This window comes from Panthera tigris, chromosome B3, assembly GCF_018350195.1.
Source record: "Panthera tigris isolate Pti1 chromosome B3, P.tigris_Pti1_mat1.1, whole genome shotgun sequence".
Lineage (NCBI taxonomy): Eukaryota > Metazoa > Chordata > Mammalia > Carnivora > Felidae > Panthera > Panthera tigris.
The window spans coordinates 61,761,464-61,777,989 of NC_056665.1; the positions used below are offsets into that span (position 1 = coordinate 61,761,464).

General features: G+C 38.4%; 1 protein-coding gene across 3 annotated transcripts in view; it reads left to right on the forward strand.

Moving 5' to 3' along the window:
- INO80 (INO80 complex ATPase subunit) overlaps positions 1 to 16,526 on the forward strand; it is a 135,418-nt gene that overhangs the window by 31,020 nt on the left and 87,872 nt on the right. For all 3 annotated transcript variants that reach the window (XM_042989129.1, XM_042989128.1, XM_042989130.1), the window contains 4 exons: positions 5,155 to 5,275; positions 6,593 to 6,807; positions 14,375 to 14,428; positions 15,246 to 15,449. In XM_042989129.1, coding sequence (XP_042845063.1) covers positions 5,155 to 5,275; positions 6,593 to 6,807; positions 14,375 to 14,428; positions 15,246 to 15,449 — 594 coding nt within the window. The remainder of the gene's footprint in view (positions 1 to 5,154; positions 5,276 to 6,592; positions 6,808 to 14,374; positions 14,429 to 15,245; positions 15,450 to 16,526) is intronic.

Sequence of the window (16,526 nt, forward strand, 5' to 3'; positions counted from 1 at the left end):
GGTTGTAATAAAAGCTTTATTGAAATGTATTTCATATACTAAAAATATTTACCCTTTTAAAGTGTATAATTCAGTGGTTTTTAGTATATTGATAGAGATGTGTAACTGTTGTCACTATATAATTCCAGAATGTTTTCTCCAGAAAGAAACCCCAATCCCCTTAGCTGTGTCCTCTCATTTTCTCCATTCCCCTCAGCCCCAGGCAGCTACTTGTCACTATAAATGTGCCTGTTCTAGACATTTCATGCATATGGAACGATATGTGATCCTTTGTGTCTAGCTTCTTGCTTAGCATATTTTCAGAGTTCATTCAGTAGCATTTACCTGTACTTTATTCCTTTTTATGGCTAAATAAGATTCCATAGTATGAACGTACTGCATTTACTTATCCACGTATCACTTAATGAATTAATTGGATTGTTTCTACTTTTTGGCTTTTATGAATGATAACTATGAAAAATGTGTTGTTTCCACTTTTGGCTGTTATGAATAATGCTGCCAAGAAGATTTGTATACACGTTTTTGGTGTGGACGTATGTTTTCATTTCTCTTGGGTATATACCTAGAAGAGGAATTGCTGGGTCATATGATATGATAACTCTGTGCTTACTTACCCTTTTGAGGAACTGGCAAACTATTTTCCAGAGTGGCTGCACCATTTTAAATTCTTGTGGTTCCTTTTATAATGCAGTTGCTCTTTGGAAATGTTCCTATCTTTAAAAAACTCCCTTTCTTTGCATACTAACATTAGATTAATGACAGTTTTAAGTGGCAACTATTTGAGTGCTGTTACTTCTGATTTTTGTCAGAAGTGTGGCACTTTGTACATAATAAGCAATAGCATATTTGAGGCCCTAAAAGCATTCCAGCAATTATTTACCATCCAAAGTACGTTCAGAAAACTGAATAACATGCTCAAGGTTATAAACCTGCAGAAGTAATAAATAGTAAGATATCTGGCTTTTAGACTTCTTTCTTTCTCTGTCCCTCCCCTGCTCTCTCGCTCTCTGTCTCTTAAAAAAAAAAAAAAAGAAGTGAATAAACGTAGAGTTCCTTCATAAAGTACAGTGCTAGGCATTTGGTGCTTGAAATAGTTTGTGTTTTTTTTTTTTTTTTTTTTTTTTTTTTTGAGTATAGCTGACATACAGTATTATATTTCAGGTGTACAACATAGTGATTCAAATGTCTATACATTATATTATGGCCACAAGTGTAGCTACCATCTGTTACTGGATAACGGTATTACAATATCATTGACTGATTCCCTGTGTTGGACCTATTATTTCTGTGATTTACTCATTCCATAACTGGAAGCCTATACCTCCCACTCCCTTTTACCCATTTTGCCCAACCCCCATCACCCTCCCCTCTGACAACCATCAGTCTTTTCTCTTTACAAGTCTGATTCTGCTTTTTGTTTTTCAGATTCCAGTTATGAGTGAAATCATGTGATATTTGTCTTTTTCAGTCTGACTTAATTCACTGAACATAATGCCCTCTAGGTCCATCTACGTTGTCACAGATGGGAAGAGTTTATATATATATATCCGCACATATACATACATCCACACATATACATACATACACACACGTACGTATACATATAAATATATATGCCACATTTTTATTTATTCACCTATCCGTGAACACTTAGGTTGCTTCTGTATCTTGGCTACTGTAAATAATGCTGCAGTAAACATAAGAATGCATGTATCTTTTTGAATTAGTGTTTTTATTTTCTTTGGGTAAATACCCAGTAGTGGAATTATTGGATCGTATGATACTTGTTTTTATTTTTTTGAGGAACCTCCATACTGTTTTCCATTGGATGAACCAATTTGCATTCTTACCAACAGTTCACAAAGATTCCTTTTTCTCCACGTTCTTGCCAATGCCTATGTCTTGTCTTTTTTAAATTTTTTTTTATATTTTATTTATATTTGATAGAGCACAAGTTGGGGAGGGGCAGAGAGAGAGACACAGAATCTGAAGCAAGCTCCAGGCTCCGAGCTGTCAGCACAGAGCCCGATGCGGGGCTCGAACTCACAAACCGCAAGATCATGACCTGAGCCGAAGTCGGACGCTTAAGCGACTGAGCCACCCAGGCGGCCCCTGTCTTGTCTTTTTCTTTTTCTTTCTTTCTTTCTTTCTTTCTTTCTTTCTTTCTTTCTTTCTTTCTTTCTTTCTTTCTTTCTTTCTTTTTTTAACATTTATTTATTTTTGAGACAAGAGAGAGACAGAGCATGAACGGGGGAGGGTCAGAGAGAGAGGGAGACACAGAATCTGAAACAGGCTCCAGGCTCTGAGCTGTCAGCACAGAGCCCGATGCGGGGCTCGAACCCACGGACAGTGAGATCGTGACCTGAGCCGAAGTCGGACGCTCAACCGACTGAGCCAGCCAGGCGCCCCTGTCTTGTTTTTTTGATACTAGCCACTAGCCATTCTGACAGGTGTAGGGTGATAATCTCATTGTGGTTTTGATTTGCATTTCCCTGATTAGTGATGTTGATCTTCTTTCCTTATGTCTGTTGGCCATCTGTGTGTCTTTGGGTAATTGTTCAAGTTCTCTGCTTATTTTTTAATCATATTGATTGGTTTGGGTTGAGTTGTACAAGTTTTTTATGTGTTTTGAATATTAACCCCTTATTGCATATATAATTTGCAAAAATCTTTTCTCACTCATTAGGTTGTCTTTTTGTTTTGTTGATGGTTTCCTTCACTGTGAAAACCTTTTTATTTTGAAGTAGTCCCAATGGTTTGTTTCTGCTTTTGTTTTCCTTGCGTTGGGAGGCACATCTAGAAAAATGTTGCTATGGCTGATGTCAAATTACTATGTTTTCCTCTAAGATTTTTATGGTTTTAGGTCTCAAATTTAGGGTTTTTAATCCGTTTTGAGTTTAATTTTGTTTGGAGTGGTATAAAGTGGTCCAGTTTCATTCTTGTGCATGTAGCTGTCCAGTTTTCCCAGCACCATTTATTGAAGAGACTGTCTTTTCCACACTGTATATTCTTGCCTCCTTCGACATAGTTTAGTTGGCCACATAAGGATGGGTTTCTTTCTTAGTTCTCTCTTCTGTATTATTGAAAGTTTTTCTTTAAGTATGCTTTACACCCAACATGGGGCTCCACCTCAGGACCCTGAGATCAAAAGTCATGTGTTCTACCAACTGAACCAGCCAGGCACCTCTTATCTCTGGGTTTTCTATTCTTTTCCATTCATCTGTATGTCTCTATTTGTGCCAGTACCATACTGTTTTGATTACTAAAGCTTTGTAGTATATCTTGAAATCTGGAATTGTAATACTTCCAACTTTGTTTTTCTTTCTCAAGGTTGCTTTGGCTATTTGGGGTGGTTCCGTACAGATTTTAGTGTTATTTTTTCTTTTGTGGAAAACGTTTTTGATATTTTAATAGGGATTGCAGTACTTGGCTTTTTTTTTTTTTTTTTTTTTTTTTTTTTTTTACTTTATTTATTTATTTTGAGAGAGGGCGAGAGGAAGCAGGATGGGGCAGAGAGAGAGGGAAAGAGAGAATTCCAAGCAGGCTCTGCACTATTCACTGTGGGCCTCGAGCTCATGAACTGCAAGATTAGGACCCAAGCTAAAGTCAGATGTTTATCCGACTGAGCCACCTGGCTGCCCCAGGTCTTTTTTCTTTTTTTTTAATTATTCTTGAGAGAGAGAGAGAGAGAGAGAGAGAGAGAGAGAGAGAGAGAAAGCGTGAGCAAGGGAGGGGCAGAGAGAGAGAGAGAGAGAGGGAGAGAGAGAATCCCAAGCAGGTTCCATAACATCAGCACACCTGACGCGGGGCTTGAACCCACAAACTGAGATCGTGACCTGAGCCAAAATCAAGAGTTGGACACTTAACCAACTGAGCCACCAGGCACCCCTACTTGGTCTTTTTTTAATTGAAGTAAAACATACATATGGGAAACTTTATAGATTTTATTAACTATGCAGTTCTTTTTTTAAAAAAAAAATTTTTTTTAACGTTTATTTTTGAGACAGAGAGAGACAGAGCATGAATGGGGGAGGGTCAGAGAGAGGGAGACACAGAATCTGAAACAGGCTCCAGGCTCTGAGCTGTCAGCACAGAGCCTGACGCGGGGCTTGAACTCACAGACCGTGAGATCATGACCTCAGCCGAAGTCGGCCACTTAACTGACTGAGCCACCCAGGCGCCCCGTTTTTTTTTTTTTTTAAATATATGAAATTGTCAAATCGGTTTCCATACAAAACCCGGTGCTCATCGCAAAAGATGCCCTCTTCAATACCCATCACCCACCCTCCCCTCCCTCCCACCCCCCCATCAGCCTTAACTATGAAGTTCAATGAATGCTCATTCAGTTTTGACCATTGACAGAGGACCATGTCACTCTGTGACAAGTTATCCATGTCACTTTTCTGTCCTAGTTTCAGTTCTTAGACTGGCTGTAATCTAGGAAAGAGATTCAGTAGTGGACTGCTTAATTTTAATTTATATTCATATTTATCCATTGGTAATAGGTAAGACAAAATGAATGTAAGCCTAGCGGGTCAATCGAAATGCAGTGTTTGAAAGAATCTGTCTCTGAAGAGGAAAAAAATTTGATTATTCATGTGTTAGAATTCTGGCAACAGAGGCATTATCCATAATATTGGCAGGCTCTCTTAGTGGGAGATAAAGAGTGAAAAGACTTGAAGGAATTGGGATGGTTGGGAATTCTCTGAACCAGATAGAAGACTAAAAGCCAGAATAACAGCTATCAGAACCTTAGTAAATCTTAGGACCTGTTGGTAATAGAAATACAGTTTATTTCTTGTTGATGAATACCATGAGGAGCTCTTTCTGCAGTTAATTGCATCTCTCAAATATGTGTCAGGACCAAATAAATATTCTGGTGGAAATTGAGAAGCATGAAGCGTTTTCCTTTCTTAAGTTATTTTCAGCAACTTGCCATGCACATAGCTGATGAACCCATTTTGTTTTGAAGTAAGGAAATAATTCACTTGGAAGTACTAAATCTTTGTGGGTCTTTTTGTGGGAAGAAGACCATGTTTTAGGAGCTTTGGTTTTTCTCTGGCTCAACTTTTTGTAGTAAAGGTGATTTGAAGGCAGGCTTCGAACACAGACCAGCCCTTCTAAGCCTCACCACTGTCTTTGCTTTTGCTTCAGTTGCAGCAGTACCAGTACTACAGTGCAGGCCTCCTGTCCACGTACGACCCTTTCTATGAGCAACAACGGCACCTACTTGGACCCAAAAAAAAGAAATTCAAGGAGGAAAAGAAACTTAAAGGTGAGCATATTGACCTGCCTTCCACATTTACTCTTTAGTTTCAGGGTTGTGTGTAGCCTGTTGGTACATTTGGACTTTGAACATAACGCATGTAGTAGAGACTTGCTGTATCTCAAAAACCCTAGTCTTCCTTATCTAAGTCCTATTATTAACCTTATTTCGTATTTGGTTTATGATCTCTTCTAGAATTATAAAGACATAAAACTACAGATTCCTAGCGAAAGGTTTAAGTCAGTTAGTTTATTCCTTCTTTCTTCTACATACTTTTCCAAATGTTGAAAATGTTCTGGGAGAGGAAGAAGTTGGTTAGGCACAGGGAAGTATGAAGAGCAACCTGAAGTGTTGGGAATAAGTTATGATTGTTGTTGTTTGTGGAAATTCAAAATAGATCACCTCTCTATCTTGTGTAATGCTTATCTGCCTGTTTGCCAGGAAATGTGCTTTCCTCCCTTACTGAGCTCTAAGCAGCTGGAAATCAGGAAGGAGGTAGGAAGGGAAAGTTTTAAACTCTGTGTACAAGTTAGATTTTGTTCACCTAAAGGTATGAACTCTACTCAGAAGTTCTTTTAAGTCTTCTCCCCTTTCTCCCACATCCTCCTAGTTTATCTCTGTATTTAAAAAAAATTTTTTTGTATATTTATTTTTGAGAAACAGACCACAAGCAGGGGAGGGGCAGAGAGAGAGGGAGACACAGAATTTGAAGCAGGCTCCGGAGAGCTTAGAGCCTGATGCAGGGCTCGAACGCACGGACCACGAGATCATGACCTGAACTAAAGTCAAACGCTTAGCCAACTGAGCCACTTACGCACCCCTCTTTTTATTTTCTCATCCTCTGCACCCTCCCCTCCCCACCCCACCCCACCCCACCTCCCAAATTAGTTTTTTGTGCCACGTGTGATTTTCTCTTCACAGGCCATGATGTCCTATCAGCACATTTTTTTCTTTCTTTAGTTTTTTCTTCAATCACTTTACATTGCCACCAAGTAGATATGTTTCCTTCCTTTTGGCCATTACTTGAGTTCGTGGTACTTTATAAGTCTCCCTTCCTGTTGTTGGGTTCAACAGAAATTCAGTTTTTAGGTTTTATTTTGTGTTTCTCTTTCATGTAAACATAGGGAGTATCCAGTATTCTTCCAAGGTAGTGAGATACTTCTCTTGGAATAGTCATAGGCCCGAATACATAAAGAGGTAAACATTGCCAGCCTCACTTGGAATGAGGAAGGAACCTTGAATTTTTTTAAAGTGATGAGGTTGTTTGTGGCTGTCTTCTGTGGAAGGGCAGAAATGCAACATTCTCAGAGTCTGTTTCCTTTGCAGCCAAGTTGAAAAAAGTGAAGAAAAAAAGGCGAAGGGATGAAGAACTTTCCTCTGAAGAATCTCCTCGTTGCCACCACCACCAGACCAAAGTCTTTGCCAAGTTCTCTCATGATGCACCTCCTCCTGGCACCAAGAAGAAGCACTTATCCATTGAGCAGCTTAATGCTCGTCGTAGAAAAGTATGGCTCAGCATTGTGAAAAAGGAACTACCAAAGGTACGTGAGTGCCTCCAGCATAGATGGCAAGTTTTATCTCCCTGCCCTTTAAAGAGGAGCTGTTGGAGCTAGATACCTTTACAGTGTTCAGAAAGGAAACTAATCTGATGGAATTAAGATAATGCTGAATAGTACTCTTATTAGTTGACTGTTTTTTTCCAGATTTTGATCAGAACCCACAAGACAGTTAGTTGTTCTGTGGTGTTTATTGTCCAAAAAATGGAGGGAAACCTCTCTGAGAAAGGAAAGCAGTTTTCTTACTCATAGCAGTAGAGATTGAACAACAAATTGATAGGTGATAGTAGAGGAAATTAAAATGAAATGGTGGAGTTATGTTTCTTAGAGAATTTATAAATATTTGAATGTTACTGAAGAATCACAGACGTTAGAAAAAATGTGAATGATTCAAGAGAAAGATGTGTAGGCATTCTTTTTGCTATTTTAATTTGGTTTTGGTAATATTTTATTTTGATATAATTTCAAACTTGAAAGTTTCAGGAATCGTACAAGGAATGTCCATATACCCTCGACTCAGTTTGCATTTTACTTAATTAGTTGCCTTATTAATTGAGCGTAGCCTTAATAGAAATATGAATAGGGTATTTTCTGAATTTAGATAAACTGATACTAAACTCAAGGAAAAGAATCAATATGCAAGAATTGCCAGAGAACACTGAAAAAGACACATCAGTCATTAAAATATACCGTAAAACCTCTATAATTCAACAGTGTAGTACTGCTACATGCATAGGCAGATAGATCAGTGGAATGGTAGACTTAAAAAATTTTTTTTCTGGGGCGCCTGGGTGGCTCGGTAGGTTAAGCGTCCGACTTTAGCTCAGGTCATGATCTCGCAGTCCGTGAGTTCGAGCCCCGCGTCAGGCTCTGTGCTGACTGCTCAGAGCCTGGAGCCTGTTTCAGATTCTGTGTCTCCCTCTCTCTCTGCCCCTCCCCCGTTCATGCACTGTCTCTCCCTGTCTCAAAAATAAATAAACTTTAAAAAAAGAAAAAATTAAAAATTTTTTTTCTAATTTATGTATTTTAAGAGAGAGTGAGCATGTGAGCAAGGGTGGGCAGAGAGAGAGAGAGAGAGAGAGAGAATCTCAAGCAGGCTCCACACTGTGTGTGTGTGTGTGTGTGTGTGTGTGTGTGTGTGTGAGAGAGAGAGAGAGAGAGAGAGAGAGAGAGAGAGAGAGAGAGAGAGAATGAATCTCAAGCAGGCTCCACACTGTTAGCACCAAGCCTGACATGGGGCTCGGTCTCATGAACCGTGAGATCATGACCTGAGCGCAAAATCAAGAATCAGATGCTTAACTGACTGAGCCACCCAGGTGCCCCTAGACTAATAAACTTTTTAAAAAATGGTGCTGGAACAACTAGGTAGCCATTTGGAAAAAGATAAAAGTAGATCTGTTTCTCACACATATACTCTGAACATATTAAGGTTCTTAGTATAAAAAATGAAATCATACAAATACTAGAGGAAAAGGATTACATTCCTATTTAACCTTGGCTCAGCAAAAGTATGACTCAACATCCAGAGGCAATGAAAGAAAACATTTGTAAATTTGACTAAATACAAATAAATTTTTTCATGACAAAAGAGAGCTGACAAAGTGGGAAAGATTATTTACATTGTCACAAAGGGCTCGTATCTCTAGTATATAAAGAACTTTTGAAAATTGAGAGCCAAAGAACCACAAATTCAGTAGGCAAGTAAAATGACAGGAATAGACAATTCACAAAGAAAGATACAAAAATGGCTCTTAAATATTAAAAAGGTTCAAAGTCTCATAATTAGAGTAGTCTAAAATAACACCTAGATACCATTTTTCACTTATCACAATGGCAAAAATTGGAAAATATGATAACACATTCTCTTAAGAAGGCTATGGGGAAACAGACACTTTTTTACATTGCTGCTAGAAGTGCAAATCAGAGAGCATTATTCTGGAGGGTAAATTGGCAATACCTAATAATCTCCATATGCAGTTACCTTTCAAACCAGCACTTCCACTTCTAGGAATTATGCTGAGGCTAAACCTGCAACTATACAATGTAAACAAAGTTACTCATTACAGCATTATTTTTAATTGCAAAATAAACAACTTTAATGCCTATACATGGGGCTTGAATTGAACTCTGGTAGATATACACAGTGGATTGTTATGCTGCTGTTAAAAAGAAATAATGAGAAAGACCTTTCTGAAGTGACATGGGATAAAGACATAGTGTTAAGTGAGAAAAGCAAAACAAAAGCAGGTATCTATAGTATTTACCTCTCATATAAGCAAAACAGGAATATAAGAAAATACACAAATTCTCATTCATGCAAAAGACATTCAAGAAGGATAAGCCTGAAATTAAAGTGTTGATTTCTTATAGTGGGCAGGTGGTAAAAATGTAGAAAGAAAGGAAGGAATGGGAGCAGGTTAGCAGGGATGAGGGGCAGTCTTTGAGTACATCGTTTTGTATGTAGGGCTGACTTTGAAAATCATGGTAATGTTTCATATACTCCTCATATACACTGATAATAAAACAATTGAAACCAGTCAGGGTGTGGGAAGGGAATTAGGTTGAGGGGATATTTGGGCAAAGTGGAATAAAAACAGGAACAAACGGTGTGCTTGGGTAGCTCACTCAGTTGAGTGTCCAACTCTTGGTTTTGGCTCAGGTTCTGGTCTCATGGTTCGTGACTTTGAGCCTAGTGTCCAGGCTCTGTGCTGATACTGTGGAGCCTGCTTTGGATATTCTCTTTCCTAGTTCTCTCTGCCCCTCCCCCACTCGTGCACACACATGGTGTCTCTGAAAATAAATAAAATTTTAAAAAAGTCAAGAACAAATGTTAACTGTATCAGAAATGAGTAATATATAATCAAGTTGCAGGGATTGGGGAAGAAAAGGACTCCCTGAAGTAACTGAGGAAATCAGTATTTTGACTTGATATGTAAGGCTAGAGACCAAAAGAACTGTACATAAATGCTATGATTGACATAGTAAGTGTTTCTTACAAAAGAATGGGTTAGAATTTTGAAACTACTCTGTGTGTGTACTAGAATTGAACAAATAAGTAAATATGTTGTAGATGACAGCCAGTTTCTCGCTGTTGGAAACACTTAAAGTGAAGCCTTTGAAATTTGATTGGAGTCAGAGCTCTCAGTACACACACACACAGATAGATGTGTACAGAAATATAGTTGTGTGTGTGTGCATAGGTTAGTATGCATATATACTTAATTTCTAGCTAGCTCTTTGCAGAGAGTGCCTAGATGCAGTGATATCCCAGTAACAATTAAGTTATCTAGTTCCCAGATCTTGATTTCTCAACACTTTTTATTCTCTAATAAAGTTAAGGAGGTACTTGAAGAAAGGTGGAAGTGGGGGATTGTCAGAAGAATACAGGAGCCAATCTGAAGGGGCTCTTCATCACCAAAGTTAGAATAATTGAGCAATGAAATCGATAATAATAATACTGAATTTTAACACATAGAATAAAAGAAATATCAGTGAGTCCATACTGTTATAAATAATTAAATAAGAAAACAGGTAAGGTAGAAGGAACAACTCTTCCTTGCAGTAGAATTCCAGTTAATAGGACAGAAAGAAGTAGAGAATCATCATTAACACAAATACCATGGTAATAATTGTTGCAGACTGGATCCATTGATGAAGGCTAAAATCAGAGGACGAAAGATACAGGAGAACCAGAGCTTGCACATACTGAAAGCATCTCCCCAGCATATATATCTCAGCACAAAAAGAAAGATAGTGATAATCATGGGTAGTTACTACCATGGTAAGGTGGTAGAATCTACTTTAACCAAAAGATCTAAGTAACACTAGTAATAGAAATTTTGATATTGTGAACTTAATTTGATGCCCTGAGAAGAACATGTCGTTTCTGGGGTATTCTTGCCAAAATGTGTAATGTCATTCCAATCATGAGAAAACATCAGAAAATCACAAACTTTGGGGGAGATTTTACAAAATAACTGATTGGTGCCTTTCAAAAGTGTCAAGGACATGAGAGAAAGATTGAAGAATGTTATATATGCAGGAAGAGAACTGAGGAGAAAAGCAACTAAATACATTGTGGGATCCTGGAACAGGAAAAGGATTTTAGTGGAAAAATTGTTGACGTTCAGATAAGACTTGTAGTTTAATTAATATTTTACCAGTGTTATTTTCCTTTCTTAATAAAGTCAAACCTTGGTTTGCGAGCATAATTTGTTCTGGAAACATGCTTGTAATCCATAGCACTTGTATGTCAAAGTGAATTGCCCCATAAGAAATAATGGTATATGTGCTGCTGAAGCGAGCACAGAAATAACGGAAACTCAAATGATTCGTTCCATAACCCAAAAATATTCGTATAAAATTAACTACAATGCTGTAATATAATACAAAATAATAAAATACAAAATATAAAGAAAAATAAATTAACCTGCACTTGCCTTTGAAAGCCTTTGTGGCTGGTTTCAGGGAGACAAGAGACAAGGTTATTGTGTAGGACTACTTTCACTATCACTAATAGAATCACTGCTGTCTCTTGGCTCAATGGAATCTTTTTCTGCACGGGGGCCATCGTATATGCTTGCATGGATGTTGACTACAGTACAATAATAATAAACTCATATACTGTATTTAATGTAACTGGCAATTAGGCAGCATAGGAAAGGGTCTATATATGTAGGCAGCCTGACCTAAAATGAAGCAAAGCATTCCTAAGCGTACTCTTGTTTGGAAAAGCAAAGGACTGTCCATAGGTGCTTTGAAGTGACAAAGAAACTAGTGCCAGGTGTGAGCACCTTCCAGCATTCTAAAAAATTGATGATTTCTATCAAACACTGTGGCCTGAGACTGAACATCCGAGTATGGGAGACAGTCACCCCCAATCCCACAAAGAGCGAGAGAGAGAAGATCCATTGGTTCACTTATGATCATGTGATGTTCGACATCTCGCACTACTTGTATTGCAAGACATCACTCATTTATCAAGTTAAAATTAATAGAAACGTTTGCTCATTTTGTGGCACACTTGTAGAGCAAGTTACTCTCAATACTGGGTTTTACTGTGATTGTATTCTGTGGGGCACCTGAGTAGTGGCTCATTCAGTTAAGCATCCAACTCTTGTTTGGCTTAGGTCATGATCCTGTATTTCCTGTGGAGCTCCTTGCTGACAGTGGGGAGCCTGCTTGGGATTCTTTGTCTCCCCCTTTGCCCCTCCCCTGCTCATGCTCTCTTTCTCTCAAAATAAATAAATAAACATTTAAAATAATTGTATTCAAGTTATGTAAGATGCTAAATGAGGAAAAGCAGCAGGAGCAATATAAGGGAACTCTGTATTATTTTTTGCTACTTTTCTGTAAGTCTAAAATTGTTTCAAAACAAAATGTTTTAAAATGATATGGCAAGAGTAATGCAAGGAACTGCCATGTATCCTTTACTCATATTTAGCAATGTTTGCTTTGTTTGCTTTTGTTACATAAATGCATACTTTTTTCTCACCCATTTTGAGGGTTAGTTTGACACTTTGTACTGAACTTCCTTGTAGTAATTCAATGTGTGTTTCCTAAGAAAAAAGACATTCTGTCATACAGAACCACAATACAGTTATAAAGATTATTATCTGATCCACAGACCATATTTAGATTTCATCAGTTGTCTATAAAGGTTGGGGCTTTTTTTTCCTGATTGAATCCAGGATCCAATCTAGAAGTACATGTTTCATTTAGTTGTCACATCTCTTTAATCTCCTTTAAATCTGACATAGTTTCTCAGCCTTCATTTTTCATAACATTTTTATTTTTGAAGAGTATAGGGCTATTATTTTGTACAGTGTTTCTGAATTTGAGTTATGATTCTTCATGATTAGATTTGGGTTATTCATTTTGGGCAGGATTACCGAAGGAGTGATACATCCTTCTTGATATGTCACATTGGGAGGCACATGACCCATTGTTCCAATTTGATGGTATTAGCTTCGATCCCTTGGTATGTTTGTGCTTCTTAACAATTACCATTCCCCCCCCCCGTGCCAATTAATAAGTATTTTTGGAGAGAAGAACATTCTTGATGAGAGAAGTTATAGGGAAATCCTCTTTGTACCTGGTGAATAGACTTCAAAATGATGCCCATCTAGGGTGCCTGGTTGGCTCAGTGGGTACAGCATGCAACTCTTAATCTCAGGGTCTTGAGTTCAAGCCCTACATTGGTTGTAGAGATTACTTAAAAAAATAAAAATAATTTTTAATTTTTTTAAATGTTTATTTAGTTTTGAAAGAAAGAGAGTGTGAGGGGGAGAGGGACAGAGAGAGGGAGACACAGAATCAGAAGCAGGCTCCAGGCTCCGAGCTGTCAGCACAGAGCCCTACGTGGGGCTCAAACTTACGAACTGTGAGATCATGACCTGAGCTGAAGTCAGATGCTCAACCGACTGAGCCACCCAGGCACCCCAAATAAAAATAATTTTTAAAACATGATGCCCTTCCTATGATCAAGAATTCCATAGGAATATTTGAGATTCTTGTCTTTTTTTTTTTTTTTAATTTTTTAACGTTTTAATTCATTTTTTGAGAGACAGAAACATTGTGAGCAGAGGAGGAGAGAGAGAGACGGAGACACAGAATCTGAAGCAGGCTCCAGGCTGTCAGCACAGAGCCTGACGCAGGGCTTGAACTCACGGACCATGAGATCATGACCTGAGCCGAAGTTGGCTGCTTAACCGACTGAGCCACCCATGTGCCCCAAGATTCTTGTCTTTTAAGTAGCAATAGCTGCTTAAGCATTAGTAGGAGAAAGTTTTGATAAAGGGCGTAAAAATTCCTGTAAGCAGATCATCTGAGATGCAAATTTTATAGAAATGGCTTTTAAGACGTCTAACTTCGTACCCACTGTTTCTTCAGATTTAGGGGGAGAGCTCTTTAACAGTCACTCACGTATGCCTGTGCTATGTCTTCTCCCATGTCAACTGGATCATCATGGGAAAGCATGTTTTTTTATTGAGCTTCTTTTGTTTTAACTGAATTGGAAGACAGAATCAGCTCATGACTGGTTTGTTGGGTGCTGAGTCATCTTGTGTTAGGTCTGCCTTAGAATTTTTTGTTAGAGAAGATGAAGCTTAGTGAAGCTTAAGTGTTGGCAGAAATTAATAGTGGCAGCAGATTTGTTCTGGTTGGAGGATAGAAACACAAACTGGGAGGCTAGTTTACCGTTGTAACAATTCCTGTATGTCATTGCCTGCTATCTCAGCTTCTTTGCAGATGGGCTCTGCAAAGCCGTGTGTATTAGTGTGGTGCTAGGGTTTAGGGCATGTTGTTACATTTTCCACTTCAGGCCTGAAATATAACTTAAATTCTTTCTAAAGTATACAGAAGACTCTGTTTAAGGTAGCCACAGCACTAGCTTATTCTTCCTAATGCTGCTTTAGTAGCTTTGTGTGTGGTTCTCAGTTGGTGCTTTTGGATGACTTTAACCCTTCAGGAGTTGAATAACAGACAGTGTCAGTCTACACAATCTTATTTCAAAAGGACTCCTAAATGATATAATTGTTTTTAAATATTTTAGGCCAACAAGCAGAAAGCTTCAGCTCGTAACCTGTTTCTCACCAATAGCCGAAAGGTAAATTGTAGTTTTATATTTCCCGTTTTTTGTTATGTTGGAATATGTCTCCATTTGCTGCTCTTGTCTCTTGTGACCTGGTAGAATACCTTAGGTACTATAGTAGTACCTAAGAGAATTTCTGAATGTTCTCTATTTTATAAATAAAATTGCTCTTCCTCACATTTCTGGTATTTGAACCTTTTTGAATGAGACCATAGCCTGCTCTTAATTCCTTCGGCAGTTCATGTGCTCAGTCTCTTTATCTAAGAAATGATGGTTAGTAATATTAATACCTTCCTTTAGAGGGAAGTAACACAACTTCCTTTGAGATCTCTGAGATCAGATGAGGTAATGTTATTGGTTCTGTTTTCCTGGGCTAATCTAATCACTCATCCTCAGTTTCCTCATCTGTAAAATGAGGATGTCTGTACTACCAACTTTGTAGAGTTTATGTGAAGAAATAAATTAGTTTAATGATGTTAGGCTTAGAGTGGTGCCTAGCATATAATAAGCATTAATTGCTACTATTATTAATGTGTACAATAATACTTTGTAGCTTCCCAGCACATCTCGGGTCATTATACTTTTTTTTTTCTTTCTTTCCATCTAAGGTGCCAGTATGTGTATAAATTTTTCATTCCATGTGTTACCTCAGGGTCTGTGTCTGGATCTTAGTACTGTTCAGGGGCATTAACCACATTGTAGCAAAAGGAGATGTGGTCGTAGAAAGACTGTGTGCACTGAACTGACGGGAATGCTGTGGTTTAGAGCTAAGGGAAGACTGGCCGTGGTGTTGGGTCCTTCTCCTTTGTGAGAATGCTGTTGTCATCTGCAGCTTGCCCACCAGTGCATGAAGGAGGTGCGTCGAGCTGCCTTGCAGGCCCAAAAGAACTGTAAGGAGACCTTGCCTCGTGCCCGCCGCCTCACCAAGGAGATGCTTCTGTACTGGAAGAAATACGAGAAGGTGGAGAAGGAACACCGAAAGCGTGCAGAGAAGGAAGCCTTGGAGCAGCGCAAGTTGGATGAGGAAATGCGGGAGGTAGGGCAATAGTATAAAATTTTGAAAACCCTGATTGCTCAGCCATATCAAGAGATTGGTGTATACTACAGAAATTGTAAGGTAATGAAATCATTGGAAAAAAACATTTTAAGACATAATTTTGAGGATAGTAATTTTAGTCCAGTAAAATGATTCTGTTTTTATCCCTCAGTAAGGCCCTCTCTCCGGCCTTCACCTCTCTTTGTACGCCAAGTTTTTCTGTTCTTTCTTAGCCTTATTCCTCTTTATATTTCTGGTGGACCAAAAAAAAATTGAAAGAAAAAGGATAGGGATGAACGAAAGAAAACAGCTTACAGCTTATCTTGGCTTGGTTCCAGGTGCTGGCTGCAGTTTCTTCCTTGTTGGAAGAGCGGGGCTGGTTGCCAAATTTAGGGCCAGATAAGAACAATAGACAAACTCGTCCAGTTTTGAGACCCATCCCCCCACTCCTACATGCTTCACTGTTTTAACTTTCAGCCAGTATTCCTCTAAGCCTGATGTTAGCTAATATGTAGGTGAGTAGATAGTTCAGGGAAGCAAGAGGAGAAAGTAGGAGGACAAAGTCATTGTGTTGTCATTGGAAAACCAGTTTGGTTGTGAGCAGGGAAAATTGAGGTCTGAAGAAAGAAGGCAATCAAGGGATGGGAGAATCTTTTCTTTCAGGTATAGGCAGTAAGTACTCGTGTCAAAGCAGAGCTGTGGCCTCTTCTGAGCTCTTGATCTTTTATCTTGTCTTTGAGGGTGAATATGGATTTTGCCAAGTTTCTTAAGTCTCGTGGGTAATTTTTATCTTTGTATGCAAGATAAACATATTAGTGTGTTAGTAAACATTTGATGCTATATGGAATACTTCCATGTGAATTTATAGGCATTTGAGAGTCGTAGGTCTTGAAGTTTTGCAAGCGGCCAGACGTATGTATGATCTAAGTTTGTGAAACATTCTCTCAGTTTGGTTGATAATTAACTGATGGGTTTCATTCATGTTTATGTTTTATGTCCTTCTCCGAACCTTTGAAATAAAACTATTTGTGATGGAACTTTATTGTTCCTTTAATTTACTTTGCTCATTTAAACATG